The sequence below is a fragment of the Dreissena polymorpha genome, chromosome 11 (assembly GCF_020536995.1).
Source record: "Dreissena polymorpha isolate Duluth1 chromosome 11, UMN_Dpol_1.0, whole genome shotgun sequence".
Lineage (NCBI taxonomy): Eukaryota > Metazoa > Mollusca > Bivalvia > Myida > Dreissenidae > Dreissena > Dreissena polymorpha.
Genome location: NC_068365.1, coordinates 17,845,735 through 17,869,934, shown reverse-complemented (window position 1 = coordinate 17,869,934; position 24,200 = coordinate 17,845,735). Strand labels below are relative to the sequence as shown.

The following is a 24,200-nucleotide window of genomic DNA, read 5'->3' as shown; positions in this document are numbered from 1 at the left end:
TTTCTGCCAAAGTAAAAATGCCAATGACATGTAATTCAATGACAGATCAGTGGATCTTAGAGGTTATCAAAATATTCAGCATTGTCAACTCAGTAGAAATATATCATCTGTTCGGTTTAAAGTAAAATATTCTAATGACATTTAATTCAATGACAGATCAGTGCTTCTTAGAGGTATCAAATATTCAGCATTGTCACTCAGTAGAATATATCATCTTTTCTGTCAAAGTAAAATATTCCAATGACATTAAATTCAATGACAGATCAGTGCTTCTTAGAGGTAATCACAATATCAGCATTGTAACTCAGTGGAAATATGTCATCTTTCTGCCAAAGTAAAATATGCCAATGACATTAAATGCAATGACAGATCAGTGCTTCTTAGAGGTAATTACAATATTCAGCATTGTAACTCAGTGAAAATATCATCTTTTCTGCCAAAGTAAAATATGCCAATGACATTTAATTCAATGACAGATCAGTGCTTCTTAGAGGTTATCAAAATATTCAGCATTGTCACTCAGTAGAAATATATCATCTTTTCGGTTAAAGTAAAATATTCTAATGACATTTAATTCAATGACAGATCAGTGCTTCTTAGTGGTAATTACATATTTAGCATTGTCACTCAGTAGAAATATATCATCTTTTCTGTCAAAGTAAAATATTCCAATGACATTAATTCAATGACAGATCAGTGCCTTTTTAGAGGTAATCATAATATTCAGCATTGTCACTCAGTAGAAATAGTCATCTTTTCTGTCAAAGTATAAAATATTCCAAACTACATTAAATTCAATGACAGATCAGTGCTTTTTTAGAGGTAATCACAATATTCAGCATTGTCACTTAGTAGAAATATATTATTTTTTCTGTAAAAGTAAAATATTCCAATGACATTTAATTCAATGACAGATCAGTGCTTCTTAGAGGTAAACACAATATTCAGCATTGTCACTCAGTGGAAATATGTCATCTTTTCTGTCAAAGTAAAATATTCCAATGACATTAAATAAGTTCAAGTTAAATTGCTTGTGAAATTGTCAAGGAGAGTGCTTAAAAAACTTAAAGAACAGAATTGAAGACGATTCGGGTAAAAACAATTCATTCATCAAAATTGACATTTATGAAAGGGGCTTGTTTTTCTTCTTTAGTAATTTAGGGCCTTATATTTTTTTTTCTCAAAGAAAAATGTCCCTCCCCCTTAGAGAATTTCTTAAAAATGATGCAATTTTCCCCAAACATCAAGTTTCTTTGGGAAATGTCTTGTTTGTCAATAATTTGTTCCCAAAATGGAAGGCCTCCCCCTTTCCCAAAATCAAGGAAAAAAATCCTGCTTATACGTACTTGCATGTAAACAAATTAGTTCAGTGCATATAAGCAGTTTTCTAAATACAATTAACACGTACCTGTAACCTACAGAAGCCACTTGACTCTGTTCGTCTTCTTGGATGAAAGGGTTTGGCTTGTCAAACGCGTACTTCTCCTCCCCCTGAGAACATAAGGAGAGTGGAAAACATTAAGCCCTGTAGAGTCTGCGCAGGCTAATCAGGAACGATACTTTATGCTGCTTTTATGGAATTATTCGTTTATAAAAAGTATCTTATAAGCAAAATTCCAGTTTAGGCTGAAAGGATATCTGTGATTAGCCTGTGCGGACTGCACAGGCTAATGTTTGACAACACTTTACCCCGCGTTTGACAATACTTCACTTGGGACCTTAATACTAAATTATTTGAAGTGGAATCATAAATTTGTGAGCACCTTAAGCTCTATAATAATTACAGACCTGTTTACCCTACCGATTGCTTCTCAGTAGTAGGGAGAGCATCTCTCAGTAGTTTTGGGCTGTTGTCAGTAGTTTTAAACTCTTCAATCATTTCGAGCATTAAAACACCATGACTGGGTCACATATCAGTTTAACGGTACATAAAGCATTAGATGAATTTACTTGCTAATAATTTAATCTGTTAAGTGATTTTTTTTTGCTTTTATTTGTTACAGCCTGTGCCATTTGGATTGGGAAAATTAGCGTGATAAACCATGACATAGGATAAAATAGCGCGATAAACAATGAAATTGGGAAGCATTAAACATTATAAATATGATTATAAGTAACAGAATTAAAATTGTTTTTAAGTGCATGTTTGACAGCATTTTTATCTTATAAAGTGCTGCATTAACGTCTTTTTACTATGAATACAATATTTAGTTAATATTCATCCACATGCATATTAAACTTGCAATAATCTATAGATTCTTAAATACACCATTTGATCATAAGCTCTTTAAGAGTAGCTATTAATTTAATTCAGTATTTGTTTTAATTAAATATCATAAAGGGAAAACATAAACGAATAGTGACAAACACCCTTTAGTGTTCTTGTTGAGTTAATGATGTATTAAATGGAGTTAAAATAATATATGTTATTTGTTTACCTTTCAATATCTTGCACTTGACAACCTCAGTTCAATGCTATTTCATTAAACTGTACAGCGTAACCAAGGCGGTGACCCCAGCTTTATTCTTATTTGTATTTATGTTGTTTTGTATTGTGCTGTATTGTGCTGTTTTGTACTGTTTGGGCAATTGGTCACTTGCCTTAAATAAAGGACCTGCTAATTGTTTAAAATAATAATTGGATACTACTCCAGCAGCTGGAGTTTCACTTCTTTATATTGTCTCTTTCCATTTTCGAACGATACTCATCTTATTATAATAAATGCTTTAACTTTGTGAATGACTGAACTCCAATTTTCCAATACTCGTTTCCGTGACGCACATTCACTGTGCAGATTTCTGATAAATATTTATTGTTGTTTTTTATCTCACATAGTATTTTGCGTTAATTAACACACGCATTACATTATTCCCTTATGACCATATGTATCCGTTGTTAATTTGAATGGTATTTATTATTTCGCCGTTGATCGCAATTTTCTCGTCTGCTTGCCGCCATCTTGAACGTGTGCAAAAACAGGCGTGCTCAATCCCGATACATCAACTATCGTCGGTATTCTCCGCAATAGAGAGAGAGAGATGTGTATACTCTTTATAATGGATAGCAACATTAAATCATACATGTATATATTCGGCTAAATTTGCAAACCAATACGTAAGTCAGTTGTCGTTCGGTGACGACTCGACAAGCTCGATCAGCACTCGTTCCCCAGGAGGCTTGAATTTAAACGTTTCTTACTACGCAAGCGCCAAAATGATTATGATTGATAAATTACCCCCAAAGACCGAAAATAAGCAAAAGTACGATTAAAAACTGAAAATTTGACCATTTTGATCGATGGATCCGTAGTTTTTCAGTACAAATCCGTAGTGCGTAGTTTATCCAAATAATCCGTAGTAACTACGGCGAATCGGTAGAAGTAAACAGGTCTGTAATTATAGTTTAACAGCAATGACAGCTGACTTAATGATACATTGGACACACTTGTAACACTTCAGGGGTTTACAGAGTTAACCGTGAATGGACTTGATTGGGGGAAAAAACTTCTTATCTAGGGGCACAAACAAAGCCTCAACATTTAAAATTCTTTCCAATAAAATACCTTATCAACTGTTATTATGTTTATGCAATTAAAGATGGGCTTTTGAAATAGACCAGTACTGTTTGTACCCAGTGATTATATTTGTTTTTCAAAATAGTGAAGATGAGGATAAATCCATACAGAAGGAACAGAGATTTAACAGCAAAGATTTTGCAACAACACACAACCCAACACACATAAAATCATAACACGTACCATTTTCAAGACTTGTTGAGAGAAATTATGGTTGATAAAGGTGGCCTCCAGGGCAAGATTCCGTGGTGAGTTGATGCTGCCCGTATCGTCCTGGGGAGGCTCGACGGCCGTCTCGCTGACTGTAAGGAGGTCAAACTCTGAGTCGTCTCGTTTGTCAAAGAAAAGCTTTTTGCCGACCCGTTGCACGATGATGTCCCAGGAGTATACTGAGCGTGTACAGCACATCAGAGTGGCCAGGATGGCATCTGTGGCAAACACGTTGCCCGTAGACTTGGCCAGCTGAATGGTGTGTACAAGATCATAATAGGGGTATGAAATCCCTGAAGTTTAATGATATGAGTCTGGGTCTAAGAAAACTGGGCTTAATGCATGTGCATAAAGTGTCATACCAGATTAGCCTGAGCAGTTCACACAGATTAATCAGGGACCACATTTTCGGCTTTTATGGTATTGCTTGTTTAAAGGAAGTCTTTACTAAATAAAAATCCTGTTTAGGCGGAAAGCGTCTTCCCATATTAGCCTGTGCAGTCCACAAAAAGCTTATCAGGGACGATACTTTCAGCATTTATGGTATTTTTCGTTTTGTGGACTGCACAGAATTATCTGGGACGACACTTTACGTACGCAAATGAATTAAGCCCAGTTTTCACAGAAAGAGGCTAATATGTACAAGCAGGGATCATATTTTCCAGCAACATCAATCGGTCTGGATTTAAATGGGGAAAAAGTGTCCGAAAATTTTTATCCGAAATTATGTCAAATTACGTTAAAATATATACCATTGATTTTGCCATTCATGAAGAGGGTATAATAATGTACAAGTAAAATTGCCTTAAGCATTTTTTTAAATGGAACATACGAGTTTTCTCAAGTGGTTTTATCATTAGCTATTTCATTGTTGTTTCGGTAACTGTTTTATCTGACTTTTCATCGTTGTCAATATTATTAATCTGTGTAAGTCTATACCGATGTTTTAAATCATTGTTGACTCGATAATAGCTTACACACATGCATTGAATCTAACAAATGTCTGTGCGTAGGTTGGCTACTGGCAATAATAAAACCAAATAGTTGAAAAACAATTCGTGTACGTTATAGTTTGTCGAAAAAACCACGGCCGATAGTTAAGAAGCGTAGGGATTAAATCACGAGTGCGAAGCACGAGTGATTAAAAACCACGCATCTTAACTTCCGGTCGTTGGTTATTCAACAACAAACAATAAAGTACACGAATTATTTCGATTCTAACACGATTTTTACTAAAGATTTATACAATGTTTACTATTTTTCTTGTGTACTATTTTATGTGAAGTTCCACCCATAAAAATAACTTTCGGCTGTTCTGTCAATCAAAACCGCAACTTTCATTCATTTATTGCCGGATTATTACGCTGGTGGAAAATGTATCGGCATGTTTTGTTAAGTTACAGCGCGTGCTTTCAGTGTATAAGGTCCGCCCACAATTATTCAGAATATCCGATTTTCTTCTTTGTTTATATGAAAGTTTACTGACTGTATCATGCATGAAATGCACAATTTTACTTTTTATTTTCCAAATTAAGAACCCATGGTGTTGGTACAGTCATTGGCTTGCTTTAAAAGATATTCAAAAAGGGTCCAAATGCAGCTTTTTTCCTGAATAACAGAATGGGATTGCAATTTAAAAATCAATTTCGTATTTCCAAATAATAATCTTGTATTCCCCTAAAATAAAGTATATATTATGAAATATCAATGCAGGGGACAAAAAGATTTCTAAACTGAACTCATCCTGCAGGACGAGTGCATTAAAATTTTCACTCGTCCTGCAAACACATGCACTTTTTCTTCAAATATGTGTGAAATAAAAGATTGCAAAGGGCTGATAAGACTAATTAAGTTTCGTATATCACTGCTAAAATGCTGCTTTCTCAGTTATTCGCGGTTAAATAATATTTACTCGGGACAAAGTCTCGCACAACAACGCGCACCTGCCATATAAAACTTACAATTATAATTTGCATGCATTCGCATTCAATTTGCAGAATAGGTATGCTTTAAGAAAATGATTTTATTTAATGAAAAAGAGTCTTACTGGTCAGAAAATACATATTTTAGCATCAGCTTTTTTTCACTCATCCTGTAGGACGAGAGCTTTAGGTAAATTCACTCGTCCTTTCAAGATTTCAATCGTCAATTCGACCAGACGAGTGAAATTTATGTCCCCTGCAATGTACATATGCCCAAATACCAGAACAGATTAGAACAATTTATTTGCAAAAAAAGCACAAACAGATCATCGTAAAAAAACAATAACGCAATCATTACAGTGGTAAAAGTGTTGTATTCTCAAGTAATAAGGTATACATTTCCAGACAATAATGTTGTACTCCTCAATAAGAGTGTATTTATTCCCAAATATCAATATACATATTCCACAATAAACTGGTGCATGCCCAACTAAGATTGTTGTATTCCCCAATAACAATGCTGATCCTTGTTCTAAGAAAACTGGGCTTAATGCATGTGCATAAAGTGTCATCCCAGATTAGCCTGTGCAGTCCGCGCAGGCTAATCAGGGACAACACTTTCTGCCTAAACTTGATTTTTGGTAAAGAGAGACTTAATTGAAACTAAAAATACCATAAAAGTGGAAAGTGTTGTCCCTGATTAGCCTGTGCGGACTGCACAGGCTATTCTGGGACGACACTTTAGGCACATGCATTAAGCACAGTTTTCTCAGAACACAACACATGGTGTATTCCTCAATGCATACAATACCTGTCTGATCATGGGATCGTCTGTTGTGGTGACTTTGTGGAAGATTCGGTTGATCCTCTTTAAGGGTTTCTCATTCTTCGTTGTCACTCGGTCGTACGTCTTATCATAATACTCCATGCTGCCACATTTCAGCCTTGAAAAAAACAAGTTAAACATAACCATAAAGCATTTATAGAACCCCATGAAACTGTATTAGAACAAATTAACCTTGTACCACTCAGATACACACTTTGACTTGTTTGTAGCTGCTTAGAAAAATTAATTGCTTGATTTGCAATCCTGAGATGTTGCTGAGCAGCAAACAGCACTAAACCAGAACAGCCTGCAAGTGCACGGGCTTATCTGGAACAACACTGTATGCACATGCATTAAACTCCCTTTCCCTAAGGCAAGTCTCATATTAACCCATTTATGCCTAGTGGACTCTCCCATCCTTCAAAATTGGATCAATTTATTTTCCAAAATTAGGGATGTCTAGTATAGTTATTTCTATATTTAGAGTATTTCTTACAGAAATTCCATTAAACAAACAGCACAGACCCTGATGAGACGCCACATCATGCGGCGTCTCATCTGGGTCTACGCTGTTTGCCAAGGCCTTTTTTCTAGACGCTATGCATAAATGGGTTAACACTTCACAACATATGGTTCACTCACAGGTCCTCGCCCTCTGCAATGTCCGGCAGGGTGAGTTTGGACATACGCGGGAAGTCCAGCTCCTCCACAACCTCCCAGTTAGGGCGCACCGTCACTGAGGCTTCCCGGTGCTTTAATGGGTTCTGTACGGGAAAACAAACACCAACAATGACACTACAACACATTTTTAGGTAAAAGTTTTAACATTAAACTCGCTTCAATAAAAGCTCTCTTAAAAAAAAACTTAGTAAATTTAATAATAAAATCAATTGTATTAAAGTATTTGTTAGCTAACACCAATAACACCCAGCTTTACTTCAAAAGCACAGTTTCCTGCCATCCCACCCTCTTACCTTCTGTCTGTTCTCCTGCATGGAGCGCCCAAACTGTTTCTGCCATTTCTTGTACAGCCGCTGACGATCCCTGTAATATATGAGTGCAAACAATTTCTGTAACATACCCACACAATTGTAGGGGGTTATTAATAAATGGCGGTGAAAATCTCTGAAACACAGACTTATTTTTCTTCATGAAACTCAATTGATAGTTTTCAGAGCTTCATGGAAACCAGTTAATAGGGTATGTCACCCTTTCATCATTAGATGCTGTTGCAGGGCAAAGCATTAACCCTTTGCATGCTGGGAAATTTGAAGTCTGCTAAAATGTCGTCTGCTGAATTTCTAAAATTAGCATTTTCTTCCATTTTTTTCTAAGAATACTATCAGAATAGCAAACAGTTTGGATTGTGATGAGACACCACGTTCTGTGGTGTCTCATCTGGATCCAAACTGTTTGCAAAGGCCTTTAAAATTCGGTTCCAGCACTGAAAGAGTTAAAATCAAGGAGGACAGAACCCTAAATATCCTCTTTATGACAACAATATTCTACCATGTTTTTATCCCCAGGCTTTTTGAAAAGCGTGGGGATATTGTGGTTATCTCTGCTGTCTGTCCGTCCTGGCCACTATCTCCTCCTACACTCAATCTCAACTATGCATGGCCCCATTACCAACCCTGGGGCGCCCCCGCCCCCCCCAAAATTGCCTTTTACTATAACTTCTTCATTTCTACACCGATTTACTTCAAATTGATACTGAACATCTCTTATGACAATGCGGACAATCTCAACTATGCATGGCCCCATTACCAACCCTGGGGTGCCCCCTGGGTCAAACATGCGGCGTGGGGATACGCGTCGGCCTCTGCAGCGCCATTTCTAGTTACATCTGTGCCAATTTTTGCAACAGTGATGCTTAAATGTTTTTGAATGACCCAAATACATGTATTCCTCATTCAGACCAATACAATTAGTTGTTAAACAACATAGTCAGGGATTTTGCATGCTAAAATCAGTTGTCCCAATTAAATATTGTAACTTTAAACTTGACATATATTGATGTTTCACAACCTAAATAAGCATAAATATTACTTTTTGTTACCATTACATACCATTAACAGCATTATGGTGATAAAAACTTGAGATTATAATTGATAATCAGGGCCCCCACTGCCTATCGTAATTGTAGCCAAATACTTAAGTTTTATCAAAGTGGTGATCAAAATATTTAAGCACCTTTGCCGGATGACATGCCCCTTTGGATGGGGAATTTTTTTATGTTGATGGCAAAGCATGAGTATATTGTTTGCAGATCAGTACTTCTTAGAGGGTTACAACCATCTTCATCAACATCCAGATCTTGTATTCATCATTTCTGCACTTTTCAATTTAAAGAAATTACTTTACTTTGAATAACTTAATATTTATGATCCACAATAATCTTAGATATTTATTGCCTGTGAAAGAAACTAAATTGACTAAATGGTAAACACAAAATGATTGAATTTCAGAGTATGTCTCGAGTCATGATGCATTTTATAATGAACAAGGCTATTGTCAAGCAATATGGTCCCCTATCGGCTCCACTATTGTCAGAAATTCCACCATTTTCAGAATATTTTTTTTTGGTTGTCAAAGCAACCACAATTTTTGACATAGGAACAAAATGAAATGACGTGCATAATATCCATATTGCTATCTATCCATGTTGCAAGTTTCATGAAAAAATATTAAGAACTTTTAAAGTTATCGCAGGATCCAAAAAAACACCATTTTCAGCAGTAGTTCTAGTCTATTTGTTGCCATAGCAACCATAATTTTTGATGTAGGAACAAAATGAAATGATGTGCATAATGTCCATATTGCCATCTATCCATGTTTCAAGTTTCATGAAAAAATATGAAGAACTTATTAAGTTATCGCAGGATCCAGAAAATTGTGACAGACAGACAGACTAACAGACTCACAGAGCGCAAACCATAGGTCCCCTCCGGTGAAACCGGTAGGGGACAATAATAGACAGATAGTTGTAATATTAGCAAATACAGATCTTAATTGCACAAAAGGTTTGGCAATCTGCATGTAAACTGTTTTTTTTATAACATCATACATTTTTGCTACCCTTTTGTTACCCCACACAAAAATGAACAATACAATTTTGTTTAATTATTCCATATGCTTAATTTAAGTGTTATAGAAGGTTATATTCTTACAATTAATTTTTGAAATGCCAAGTTTTTATTATGTTATGAAAATTATGATATTTAATAGTAACAGTTCCATTTTAATACACTTTAAATTATGTCCGATATTTATTAATATTTATTAAATGATTAAAAAAGTATCTACTTAAAAAAATAAATTGAGCTGGCTGAGAACTCTAGATATCATACTACATGTAGATATGCGGACAGCCGAAGGCACAAGCAGTGCATACCGTTCTCTGCTCTTCTGTGTCTTTGACAGCACCTGCATGTTGTTGGCCTGCGCAAGCTGTTGTTTACGTTCACGCTCACGACGCTGCTTGTTCTGAGAAAAAACAAGACATGGGTGAGCTGAGGTCTTGGTAACCTTGCCAAACGTAGAATAGACGGCAATATCAGTCATTCATATTAGCAGTATCATGAAACAATCAGACTTCTTAATATTCTTTATTAGACATAGAAAAACTATATCAAACTAAAGATCTTAGCAAGTTTGGTTTACAATAAACCAGTGCAGACATAGATCTTTTTGAACTTTAAAGACTAAAAGTTCCCATGTAAAGTGTCTGACAGGTTTACTATGTCTGATGAGTTCTTAAATAATTCAAAGACTAATCTGTCTGAGGTTTCTTGGTCGCAGCTTATTTTGGTAAGATTTTATAGCCATATTTTTATTTTAAATCCCTCTTCCAGCTCTTCAAGTTTTATCAACAATTATTCCAATGTTCTAAGTAAAACAAGCATTTTCCCAATCTAAAGTAAATTTACCCTGAAAGACCCCCCAATCCTAGGGGCACAGGTCACATTTCCAAAATAGTGGAAAAAAGCCTCGCCAGTGTCTGAAACCCCATATCAGGATAAACATGCAAGCATCAGCTAGGTACCTGTTGGAACATTCTGCGCCCACGTGTGTAGGCTGGTTTCTGTATCTTTTGTGTATCAACCAGCTGGAAAGAACTCTCGTCTTCCTCGTGGTAGTATGCATACTGACTGGCTCCACCACCAAACGCGGACTGGTATTTTCCTGTAACAAACAATCAAGTTTACAGTTAGTTCTCAGAGCTTCCATTGTGTAATGCGAGATAGCTACTAACTCACATTATGAGTATTTTAAATTCAGCCCTACTCACTGACACACAATTTGTTTAATAAATATTAAACAAGATGTGTATGTGAAACACTATGTCTCCCCCCATATATTTGACCTTTGACCTTGAAGAATGACCTAGACCTTTCACCACTCAAAATGTGCAGCTCCAATTCCAATAGTCTTTTTATTAGAGTAAAGACTTCATTACATTTCACTAATACTTGGCTGATGGGCTACTGGTAGCTTATAAACAGAAACTGGTTTACACAAACATTTTTTGGCTAAACATGAAATAATAAAAAAAAAAATGCATAGTAAAGTTTTCATGTTTAATTTGTTGAGTGACAAAAGACTTACCTAAGTGTCTCTTATCTTGGTATGTAGCACCAGTCCAGTCAGACACCTGAAACACGTGTATCATATGGAACTGAGTCTCAAAAGTCACAAATAAGTAATAAATGGTGACTTGTCAAAAATACACTTATATATATATATAAATGTTAAGTATAATGTTGTGCTATCGGAAACACTAACAGGGAATAATCTAGAATTTACTATATATGGGTTCCTGAACTCAAAGATTTTAGACCAATGAGTCCCAGGCCAAAATTTATGAGTTCACCTTGAAAGAGAATGGGTCCCAAATTTTGAAAGATCCCAAGTAGTGAAGAAAATGAGTCTAAATCACACTAGCTCAATAACTATATTTTGCATTAAACTTTTAATAATCTCAAAAACATGTTGAAACCAAAAAAACAAATTCAGGGTTATCACTATCTTGCTTGCCTTCACATAGGCTATAACATTATCTGTTACATTAATGTAACCTGTTATAACATTTCAACTTGATTCAAATCGATGATAATATTATTGTTAACATCCGAATTGCGAGCTTGATAATATTATTGTTTACGTCCGAACTGCGAGCAATTATCCTACCCTTATTAAAGTTAAGAGTTGTTTGTTTTGGATTTAGCTTCAACACCTTATTTCGGAGGCATTTTTTCTGACTAATTAACAAAAAGTTAAAGCAGGTTTTCATCCGGGGACTCTAGAAAATATCATAACACTCTCTATTTAAAAGGTCAATTCTTATTGGTTCGTATTATACAGCAGCGGCTCGACTAGAGCCAATCAAAAGAACTATTGCAGTCTTCAAGCCTCATTCGGTTAAACTCAGCTTTCATCGCTACACTTTTGACTCATACCAAGATGGTTCGTACTTATCTTGATCCCCGTATGGGTTAACGGATTCGTTTCAGCAATGCGTCTGAGTGGAAGCACGTATTTCAAAACTATGCGTCCATTTCGATATTAGTGCGTCATAGAAGCGGAACGCACATGTAGATTATTCCCTGCATGTTGTATGAACACAAATAGATTGTTGCAATATGAAACCAACTTGTGACAGATTTACATGTATGACAGGTTGAAAAGAGTTGAAAACGTGTAAACGAAGACAGCATTTTTAACTTGTTGACATTTTTATGTAGTTTTAAAGCAGTTCACACTGTAAAACCCTCGTGAGCGTATTTCAACTTTATCAAATAATATTCTATATGAATGTTAATAATTAACAACTTCAAATAACAAATTGAAATGCATAGCAGGACTAGACATAAACAGTAATCCGACGCCAGGGACAACTAAATTGTTAGTCCCGACAAGTAAATAAAGAATTTGCTAGTCCGAGGGGACAAGTGGTCTTTATAATTTAATTACTGAGACAAAATGCCTTTAAAATTTTAAATCCATTAATAATCATGGGGAGTTACCACAAAACTGTGTCGATTATATTTTGTTTACGTTTATACAACAAAGCGCGAGATATTCCGATATTTTCAATTGATACAACACCGTACTCAGGACTATAGATAACCATTTCGTATCAACATGTTTTAAATAATTTAAAGGAAATTTGTGCACAAAAACTATGAAAGATATTACAGATATTGACCGTATTGAGATAATCAAGTACTGTTGCACACTTGAGGTTATGTTTTCATTTACTAAAACACGGAAATGTTCACAAAAAAACAAACACAAAGCTGTCAAACTTTGAATCGAGGGTACGATCGGTTTGTATAATTAAATTATATTACAAAACATCGAAATTTAAATTACATGTACAATAATTTGAATAAATGTTTAAAATGTATTAACCTTTTAAAATCAGTCGGGTTTTATTCGATATAAATATGTCTTTGCCTTGTTATTGGATTTTTTCCGCTAAGCTGAATTCCAGTTTCAATACAAAATGGCAGAAGAAATTTTTTCGTATTGGGAGCGAGAAAAAAGTTTAGGGTCGGCCGTAAAAAATAGTGTCGGTCGGGTCAACGGCTCCAGACATATTTTTTTCTTTGGCCCTGTCTAAAATTATGTTAACATGTATTTTGAACGCTTAAAGTCTTTATGATTTGAGCATTTTGTATTATTTCATTATTTTGCAAAGTACTGAGCAGAATAAGATATAATGGTCAGGACAAGTTGCTTTTTGGTCAGGACAAGTGAAATTTTGGTCTACCGGACAAGTGGCTTCAAAAGTTAATGTTTAGCCCTGCATAGGTCTTAATACAATTCGCCTATATGAATGGAATTTTCAATGTCATTTTTTAAAGTTTGTTTGTTATAGTATGGCAATTGTCTAATTATGAAACAGCACCTGCATAGATACACCTTTTGAATCTTTTTCCAAGAACGAAGGTGGAGTTTATTGAACACATAATTTACATTTGTTAGTCCCAATGGGCCTTAGCTTGGAAACAATGAATAATTCTCGTCGGTTTTCTCGAAACAGCCCAAGTAGTTCTGATTTACCAACTTTCTGTACAGTTTCAATTAATTAGGAATGTACGTGCGTATTTATGACATTTCTGCACTCATTTATTGTCAATAATGGCTTCAGTGTTTTGTTGGATTATAACTAGTTAGCTACTTGCAATGTAATGTTATCACTTCTTTAATATATGGATTATTAAATATAATTAAAATGCTTAACAAGATAGTTGTGTTGTAACATCTGAAAATGAATTTTAAGGGGGGTCACAAATTTACAGACGCTAATTTTCCACTTGTTTTTATAACCTGACTTACCAAGTGCACATATACAAATGACAAATTTTCATCATGCAGACAAATGCACTGGTTGACATATAACTGAGATTAAACGGTAGTTTATTCTTAAACATTCTCCATTTTCAGCTATTTTTTCCTGATTGCTGTCCAAAAAATTCCAAATTGAGGCCATCCCCCAAAAAACAAAAATAAAAAAAGCAAATTTTCTCATTGTCAGGGTTTTTTGTGCTCATTTTGCTCAATTGGGCTGGTACCGGTACTATTCCCAATTGGGCAAAAAAAACACGCTTATTTTGACGTGGTCAAGTAGTTTGGTGGGGAAAGTTTGTATAGTGAAGACTAACCCTGAGTTCTCACAGAGCTGCGACTTTACGACGATAATCCCTATCAAGCCATGATATGAACAAGATGTGTTTGTGAAACACAATGTCCCCCTATATATGACCTTGACCTTGTGAAGGATGACCTTGACCTTGTGAAGGATGACCTTGACCTTTCACCACTCAAAATGTGCAGCTCCATGAGATACACATGCATGCCAAATATCAAGTTGCTATCTTCAATATTGCAAAAGTATTCATAAAATAAGCGATTTGGGCCACATATATTTGACCTATGACCTTGAAGGATAACCTTGACTTTGACCTTTCAACACTCAAAAGGTGCAGCTCCATAAGATACACATGCATGCCAAATATCAAGTTGCTATCTACAATATTGCATAAGTATTCATAAAATGAGCGATTTTGGCCACATATATTTGACCTCTGACCTTGAAGGATGACCTTGACCTTGACCTTTCACCACTCAAAATGTGCAGCTTCATAAGATACACATGCATGCCAAATATGAAGTTGCTATCTTCAATATTGCAAAAGTTATTGCAAAATGTTAAAGTTGGCGCAAACAGACCAACAGACAGGGCAAAAACAATATGTCCCCCACTACTATAGTGGGGGACATAAAAAGATTTGGATCGTGGTAGATAAGTCCGATTCAAGTCAAAATCGATCAATTTGGCAAATTATGGTCTTCATTTTGAACGTTCTTTGATGCCTCATATATATATATATATATATATATATATATATATATATATATATATATATATACTGTGCTTATGAGGACTACGTTTCTCCAGTGATTTGTCACCATAGGCCACGTTTTCGGCCAAGCTTTAATCGTAGTAGAAACGGCAGTTATGTGTGAACGGGGGGTTACCAAGCTCAAATGTGCTGAGAACTGGGGTTGCAACGGGTTGACACTGTGAGACAAGTCACAAGAGCCTGCATTTTTTATTTATACGGTCACAAGCCCTCGAAGCGGGCGTTGACCGTTCATACATATGGAAATTTAGATCATAAAATTACATAAGAATACCATATAGGGATGCGTCTCAAAAAAATTTGCCACGCGACATATATTTAAGCAATGCTAGTTATGACCTTGAACAAATCAAAAACACTTTGACATATGCTAAATCACATGTAAATACATACCTCGGGAAAAATTATATCAATGACAACATAATTGTGTAGCGAATTGCACTAAATATTCTCGCATTATTTGTTTTTCTTCGCAACCGTTCCAGAATTAAGTCATTACTCAATTATCTCCCCTGAATGCTCTTCTTCAGTGGGTATAAGCCGAAGACTGGTTCACTACATATAGTGACAGTCTTTACCAAACACAATTTAGGTGAACATAACCCGTCTTTAATATATTGCCGAATCTCAGATTTCTGTCGAATTTATTTGCTTTGATCTTTTCGATATCTTATTGTTATTATTATCCTGACAAATAACAAGCGCTTGTTAAAAAATTATTTGTTTTGAACATTATAGTTGGCATCTCTATTCTTCCAGAATTCTCGCGGTATTTCAATAACGACATCCTACTGTTTATTTGTCAGAATTTGTGACGCATTTTTCATTCGCTCTCAGAAAGAAGTTTTACGTGTGATCATGAGCAATATTCTGGTAAGTTGTCGTTGTTATCCACCAGAAACACATTTATTCACAAAATTTAAAGATATTCCAATCTAACTTTTTAGTCGTTAAGCTTTAATTTTTAACGTATTTGCACCTGGTCTGCTCGCACTTTACCGATATCCCGAAAGGTTACATATCACTATAACTAGTTTAGGCCTAAAACCACAAAATCCGATACCGTTGAATTTTCATACCACAATCTTACGTGAAAAATCTTCCAAATTCGAAATCAACAAAAAACAAGACATTTATAAATTGTCTGCATTATTGATCAAATTTTAAGATATTTTTTGGTTTTCCGTTTTTAGAAGCTGTTCTGCCAAGGCAAGAGCTGGTCATCATACAAGCCATTTTATCCAGCAAAACTGACAGTTCTGGTTTACAAAAATCCACAAAGGAGGGATTCCTGAACTATCAAAATTTCCAAGCTATACCCACAGTTACTATCTGTGGCGATCTTTATTGGTTCTGTTTGTTTACTTGGATGGAACATGTGTGAACTTATATAGAACTTTGAAAAGTCTATATATGTCTATCTATAAACAAAAATCAGCTATGCAGGGTTTTCCCCAGGCCATTTAAGCGCCCCTTGCCGGGGCGCTTGAATTTCGAAATCAGAGTCCCCGGGGCGCTTGAAATTTTCCGACCTGTGTGCTTTTCAGTGAAAAAAGTGGAGATTGTAAAAAAAACAACAAAGGTTTCTCTATCAGTGTATCAATATTCCCTGTTTTAAAACAGCACACGGTACCTACTTACACAAGTAATCGCCATGGACACCACATGGGGTAATGGATAATCCACTGATAAGAGAATAGCATGGCGCGCGTATAGATTATTCTAGCCACATTACACAGTCATTTAAATTCTGACAAGGATGTATCAGGTAACTTTCCAGTCGTCAAACTGTGATGTTCATCGTCCAATTGGTTACGCGAATGCTTATGAGGGCGGGGTTAACTATCGACCATTATTTTTTATTGAGGTCGGGCACGATGTTAAAGTTTATCGCAGCTTGATAAGCAGGAATTTGTACCATTTACGTAATAAAAAAGTACATTAAAGACGGTTTGGGGCATCATCATCACACCTTTATACTGTAAACAAGTGTTACCTATGACTCTTGTAATTAATACAAGAAATTAACTGAAAGAGGTAAAGAAATAATTACTTATAGCAAGTAAGTTGTGCAAATAACTCCCGGTTACAATTATGCGATAACAATTTAATTCCAGTACATGTATATTTCATCATGTCCATTTATAACGTTTTTCTGGCATTTATTAGACACGTAATGCGTTAACAAATTTTCGTTTAATTAATTACGCACACTAGTAAATTTTTCGTCCGATAATCGATACTTAGAAGACTGATGATGGCAACCGGCCGTAATCCTCGTGAATTTCATGCATAATTCCGTCAAAACATTTATTCGACTTAAGTGTTTAAACAAATTATCGTTTAATTCATAACGCAACTGTTAATATTTATTAAAATCTCAAATGGGAATAATTAAATTTTTCATCCGAAACCCTTTCCCGTATGTCGACATTAACGCGTTTTTAATCCGAAACACACTTCCGAATGTAAATGTTACCGCAACGTTAAAATATTCTTGCTTCAAATTAGTAGTGCAAATTTATTTTGGGTCGAATCTTTTTCTCAATTAATAAGAGCACAAAAATTATGCAGCATGTACAACATAGCGTGTATTGTTTTAACAAGCACACAACACGTCAGAGGATTGACGCATGTAAATTTTCAGAGGCAATATTTCATCAAATCTATACATAGTCACATAAAATTCATTTGATACTTTTGAAAAATGGCAAGGTTTGTTCAAAAAGAAATAATTGAGAGCTTTTATCGTAAACATTTAGCAGAAAGTGATTTATAAAAACGGAATAAACGGGATTATCGGATATAAATAGAAACTTGAATAGTAGTAAGTATGCAATAATTGTCGGGTTGAAACGGATGTATTGGAGAATCGTTAGAGTCAGGATTTTACTGTCAGTACGGGAAAGTTTTAAAACAATTAAACAATATAAAAAAGTATATATATTTTTAAATGACAGGGGGATTTTTTGAAGAGTCATAGCGCACCAAATGACGTCTTTCGACGCTGTTTTTCTTTGAGTTAAAACGCACCACAGAGCGTTAATTGACACGTTAAATTAAAAAAATCAACAATCGGGAGGGGACACCCCTCCCGAACCACCCCTATCAGCCCCGGGGCGCCTGACAAAAATCCTGTGGAAAGCACTGCTATGGTATAATAAGATCAGATGTGCAAACAATGTCAAAGGGTTGTTAAATAAACAATTTGAAGGCAAATATGCTGACAAAAATATGAAAGTTCCCATGCAAATTTTGTCTGTATATCGACAAGTGTCTGCCGATAATTGTCAAACTAGTAATACAAAACTTACCACAAGTATGTAAAAGCACTAAGTACCTGTGATCATTTTTAGTAAGATAGTGTAATTCTAAACAGTAGCAAATAGCTTGTTTAGTAAATGCATAATGCAATTAATATGATTTCCGTTCTATTGTGTAATTAATTAATTGGTTGTTACTTGTTAATCCATGATAAATGTTTTATGGCTAGTACAAAACCAGCAATGTTAATTTTGTAAAAGGTAATACAATAACACCACTTTGTAATTTCATATACGTAAATATTCTTGAAATGTAGGTTGATGACAGTGTTTTAGTTTTTCTTATTTTGTAACTATTATTTTATGTGCAAATAAATGATGTGAATTGGTTTGTATCTCCACAGAATACCACATACCTTTTTATATGTGTACTGTGTTATGTGTTATTTGAATGTTTAAATAAAAAAATATGGATGATATAACATGATGCATTCTAATATTTGCATTCAAATTGTAACTAAAGAGCTAAGTGTATGCAGTTTAGACTGCAGCGCCCTCACACTACTTTGCGGAAGGGGTCCGCAGCCTTTAGTAGGGAAAATTTGTGCTGCGTTTCCCTGTTTGGGGGATTTTTTTACTAACTCTTATTATTACATGTGTACATGTTTGCACTATATTCATTGCATGTTTCATAATTTAGTATGTTTGAAAAGATTAAATTGAAATAGAATTGAGATATACTAATCATTAGGGCTGCAACGAATCCAAAAAAATTGTTCGGATTCGAATCCGAATCCAAATATGGTTTCTTACAGTTTTTCGGATCTGGATCCCTCATATAAGAGAAAATTAGAAGTTTCTGTCTAAATTAAAGAAATCAATGGTTTTAGAAGTATAATTTGACTAAAAAACATTAAACATTTATTTAAAAAAACAACAACAAAGTTCTCGTTTTACATTGTATCAATGTCAAAATAAAACAAAACCTTTACAATTATTCACTTAACAGTTTGTTTGTTAACATATGCTTTTCACTGTTCATACAGTTTGATGCACAGGAACTTGAAAAAAATTGTTGGTCCTTATATATATAATAAGAGTAAAGGTACCCAACGATAATTTAACAGGTGTATTGAATAACACAATGCAACAGCATAAAAGATCAAACAATGCACACATATGTCGTTGTGGTTGTTCATTCATTACTGACAGCTGGACGTCAGGAATTACACACTTTGATTTTGGGGTGCTATTTGTGAAACTTTGGCTGTTTTGGACATACTTGGAAGATTTTCATCACATAAAAGGTGTTTTATCATAGATGGACGCTTCCTGCTGGCAACCACGACATATGTGTGCATTGTTTGATCTTTTATGCTGTTGCATTGTGTTATTCAATACACCTGTAAAATCATCATTGGGTACCTTTACTCTTATTATATATATATAAGGACCAAATTTTTTTTCAAGTACCTGTGGTTTGATGTTTGTTTTCACAAAAATTAGCATTTCAACATTGTCCAGATCCAGGCAAGCCGTATGATACTGACGAGATCTCCTGCTGTGCAGAAGACTCTCTCACTGGGCAGTGAGATCCCTTGCATCACAAGATAGCATTTAAACTAAGTAGATGATGCTTTCAAGACATTACAATTTACATGATGCAGGAACTCAATTGGACAGGTCGCGAAATTATGCAAAATTTACCTGAATATCATTCCAGACACACTGGATCCACTACCGTTGTTTTTAATGCAACTCAGAAAGACAATAAGGATTGAAAACTTACTTATTGCCATGATGAATTGCATTTGTAATGTGCAAATCCTCCATGATTTCGAATTAGTTTTTCTTTGTCGCAAATGACCGCTTATACAATAAAAGCCGAAGGATCTCGAATGATCTGCTTTTTGACTGTCATACGTCAATAAATATCGACTATTATACGTTTCTTTTATCTATTAAATGGAACCAGTCTGTATAAAAAAACAATACTCGTGAAAACAGCGCTAGGTTACATACAACTATAAAAATAAATATTTGGAACCGAAATTTCCAGGGGTGGATCCGTACCCGCGAATCTGAAGTAGGATCCGATATCATCGGATATTTCGGGAACCCGTTGCAGCCCTACTAATCATGAGACACCTCTTTCTATTAAAAAAAAATAAATATTTTTTTTATGGTGAATTTTTACCTCAAAAGGGGAAAAAAGTATACTTTCCAGGTGGGGGACTGCCGCCAAAATTCGGCGGCAGATTTGATTGATTGAGGGCCCTGGACTGTGATTTTAGAATTGCTACAAAATGGATATAGTTTTTTAGTGGCGACAAAATTTTAACAATTCAACAATAGTTTGCGAAAGAAAATTAGAAACCTGTAAGATACCTGTATTCATTAAATATTTTAATTGCGAAACAAGTATGTTGTTACACATAATTATACATTGATAATAAATAAGAAGACAATTAGTGGTGTTAACGTTTCCCAACAGTAGAAATCATTATTCTGATGAAGTCAGTGATATACAGACGAAAGCTCCAGGTATGGCTTTCAATACGTAGTGTGTGTTATTTGACAGTCTAAAACTTATTGGATTAAAAAAAATCCTGTCAAATTTGTCAATCAAAATTGATTTGACATATCACATGATTTTGATTATGTTAAATCAGTGCACTCAGGCTTTTTCCGCTCCATTTTGGGAATACGCCACACTGGAATTTTGGGAATTTTGCGTCGTGAAAACCCCCATTTTGGGAAAAAAATTATTCGCAAAATGGCTCAATTGGGAAAAATAATCGCATGTAAATAGTGTTTCTTATATTTCAAAGAAGCCGTTAACTGGTAAATAACGACTATTTTGATAACTTATTATTGAAATTTTACAAAGTATTATGAACATGTGAGATAAGTGCAGGTTTTTTAATCTGAATTTGGGGAAAAGGCCTGGCCTTTTTTGAGGTGAAAAAAATCGTGCGAAGCGCCGGATTTTGAGGAAAATAAGGAAAGTCTTAAATAATCATTAATATATTTTACAGTTTTTAAAACAAATTCAAGGCAACAGATAATTTTATTATGCAACACTTTCTATTTTCTACACCGGATAAGGTTAACTTATATATTTTAAGGTAAAAAAAAAAAAAAAAAAAAATTTTTTTTTTTTTTTTTTTTTGGGAATTGGGAATTTTTTTTTCAATTGGGAAAAAAACAACCAGATTTGCATTGGGAATGGGGCCGAATTTCGGACCCGTGGCATGGGGCGGAAAAAGCCTGTGTACGCTAAATGCAACTGCTTTAGCAAGCTGTCAAGTTGAATTGAGACATTTGATGACACAAACTGTTTCCTTGGTAGGACCAGTACTTAGTGTCTATATGACGTACCATGACATCGAAAGTCTACAAGACCTACTAGATAGAACGAGAAATGTAATTCGATGTACAATTTTCACCGACCCTTGAGCGTTAGTCAATCAGAAGACACCTTACGTCTGTTGCTTTTAGAGATATTTGACATTGAACATTATTATTATTATTATTTATAAGGAATTATGCGACTATCGACCGCTAACTTATAGATATTGTGCGTATTTATTAAACATTATTATTATTATAATTTATACCAAATTATGCGACTATCGACCACTAACTCATAGATATTGTGCGTATTTATTGACCTGGCCTAGCGGAATTAACCTCTGACTTATGCAAGTTATGGTTATCACAAAATACGACCAACGGGGAGGTTATAATACATTATTTATCCTGTTAATGCTTGGTAACTGTTTGGTTACCGTTGGAAATTTCCTACACAATTCCTACTATTATTGTACTTCGACGTACATTTCTCTTTTTAACTTGTAGGTCTTCTTGACTTTCAACCCAAATGGTACGCCATAGTATGTCTTTAGGGTTATCTAAAGAATGCTCCCACTTAAGGGATCAATACAGAGACCTCCCAGTGACTAAGCCAGTTAGCAGACACCCAATCCACTATACCACAGACACCGAACCAGCTATAAATTCCTGTGGCTAGAAAAATAAATAAAAATAAGATGCTAGATCTTTCAGCTTGGAACATGTAACTCGTTTTAAGAATGATTTTTTTGTATGCATTACTTTATTATTGCAACAATTATAATATTTTGAACACAATCATGTCCATATATTTATTAAAAATACATGGTTATCAAAAAAAATTAAAAAGCTTTTACCCGTAAATTAGGTAGCACCTATAATCATATTAGTCTTGCTTTATTGGTCATTGTCGGCTGAGGTACTACTTTAATGCCATTTCAGTCTAGCTATAGTCTCAGAAATCTGTCACACAACCACAAGCCCAAATTTGTTGACATATGGCTAGCCTAGGCAATGACCGACGTCGTTCTGGCTACCATAACTTTAAATGTCGCTTTTTATGATTTTTGACTGGCGCGACTTTATAGGTATGTCAATACTATATAATCTGTACGATGAAGTTTCTTTAGCTATGACCGACGCAGGGAAAATATATTAACGAATGTTCGTCACCTTTCCAAGTCGATCTCCTTTAGCGAATGGCTGATAAGGCATATCCTTGAATTTAATTGGAACCGCACATGGACCCCAGCCATCTTCATTTTCTTGTATAACAGGAGGTTCAAAATGGGCCATATTGCTACAGAAATTTGAACAACGTGACCAGAAACAAAATGGCGTAGCCGGTAATGGCTTATTTGTTTGTTCGATTAAAAGTACTGGTAAACCTGTACGATGGTTAGAATCCACTTATATGTTGAAAATTCGTCAGCGCTTCATAAGCGCTTTATCCGTGTCCGTAAAATACATTGAATTAATGAGTATAGGTGCTACATACTAAGCGGACTCAAGCTTAATGAAATGTCTTGTAATATATATATGCATATTATCTTATAGCAAAAACATTTAAATTACTTGATACCTCTGGTATCTTTCCTACCATTGAGTATTAAATGGTATTTAAATTGAATGTGTTTTAATTCCCTTTTATTATTGTTTAATTTAAGTTACAATGCTATGAGTTTAAATTTTAATTACACTTAAATGTATTATGAATATTGCTGGGCCAAGTGTGAGGTTGAGCGCTCTAAAACTGGTTTAAACCCCCAATGCTTTGCATTCACCGTTCCAAGGCGGTGACCCCAGCTTTATTCTTATATGTGTTTATGTTGTTTTGTATTGTGCTGTTTTGTACTGTTTGGGCAATCGGTCACTTGCCTTAAATAAAGGACCAACTAATTGTTTATAATAAGAATTCAATACTGCTCCAGCAGCTGGAGTTTCACTTTTTTATATTTACATTGCACTAAAAATGTAATTGGGCTTAACAGTCAAAGGTTGCTTTTTTCCCACAGGTGGGTAGCGTGTGGCTATGCTATTAATTAGTGAAAACATCATTTTGAATGATAAATAATCATATTATAACGAAAAATTAAACTTTTCTGAAAAAAAATATTTCACTATCAAATATATATATAACAAGGTATGCAACTCAAAATCAGCCCAAAACGGGGTGCATCGCTTTGAACAGCCATATCTTCATCAATTTTGCAGCGATTTTCACGATCTTGGTCTTATTCAACGCAGAAATGAATTTCCTTTCTGGAAATGTATATGTCTTGCAATATTTTTACAAATGCTGGGTCAACTTTTAAGAAATAACACGATACACAACACGCATGACCCAGTTGACAGTGATCATGCTGTCTTTAAGACTGAAATCTTCACGGAGTAAAGGGCAACTTCCCTATAAAGTTCATGTAGTTCGATACCATAATTCAATAAAACGTATGAAAAAACATTATTACCGTTCTTGTCGTTACATTCTGCATCAAGACTAACTGTCCAGCGCCGTTTGAAACCTTTGTTTACATACATTTCAACTAACTGACATTTTAAACATACGAGTGATTTCATTGGTCCAATGCGGAGGTGTGTCTTTACAACTGGAGATTTCA

The 24,200-nt window shown here is 34.9% G+C and overlaps 1 protein-coding gene across 1 annotated transcript; it reads right to left on the bottom strand.

Moving 5' to 3' along the window:
• Positions 1 to 732: 732 nt before the first annotated feature.
• LOC127849653 (eukaryotic translation initiation factor 3 subunit D-like) lies at positions 733 to 22,967 on the bottom strand. The gene is made up of 10 exons (XM_052382399.1): positions 22,756 to 22,967; positions 11,142 to 11,187; positions 10,579 to 10,718; positions 9,928 to 10,019; positions 7,508 to 7,577; positions 7,176 to 7,297; positions 6,519 to 6,651; positions 3,759 to 4,037; positions 1,347 to 1,491; positions 733 to 758 (listed from the first exon to the last, which is right to left on the bottom strand). The coding sequence occupies exons 1-10, from the start codon at positions 22,876 to 22,878 to the stop codon at positions 733 to 735; spliced, it is 1,176 nt and encodes a 391-aa protein (XP_052238359.1). The 5' UTR covers positions 22,879 to 22,967.
• Between the last annotated feature and the right edge of the window lie 1,233 nt (positions 22,968 to 24,200).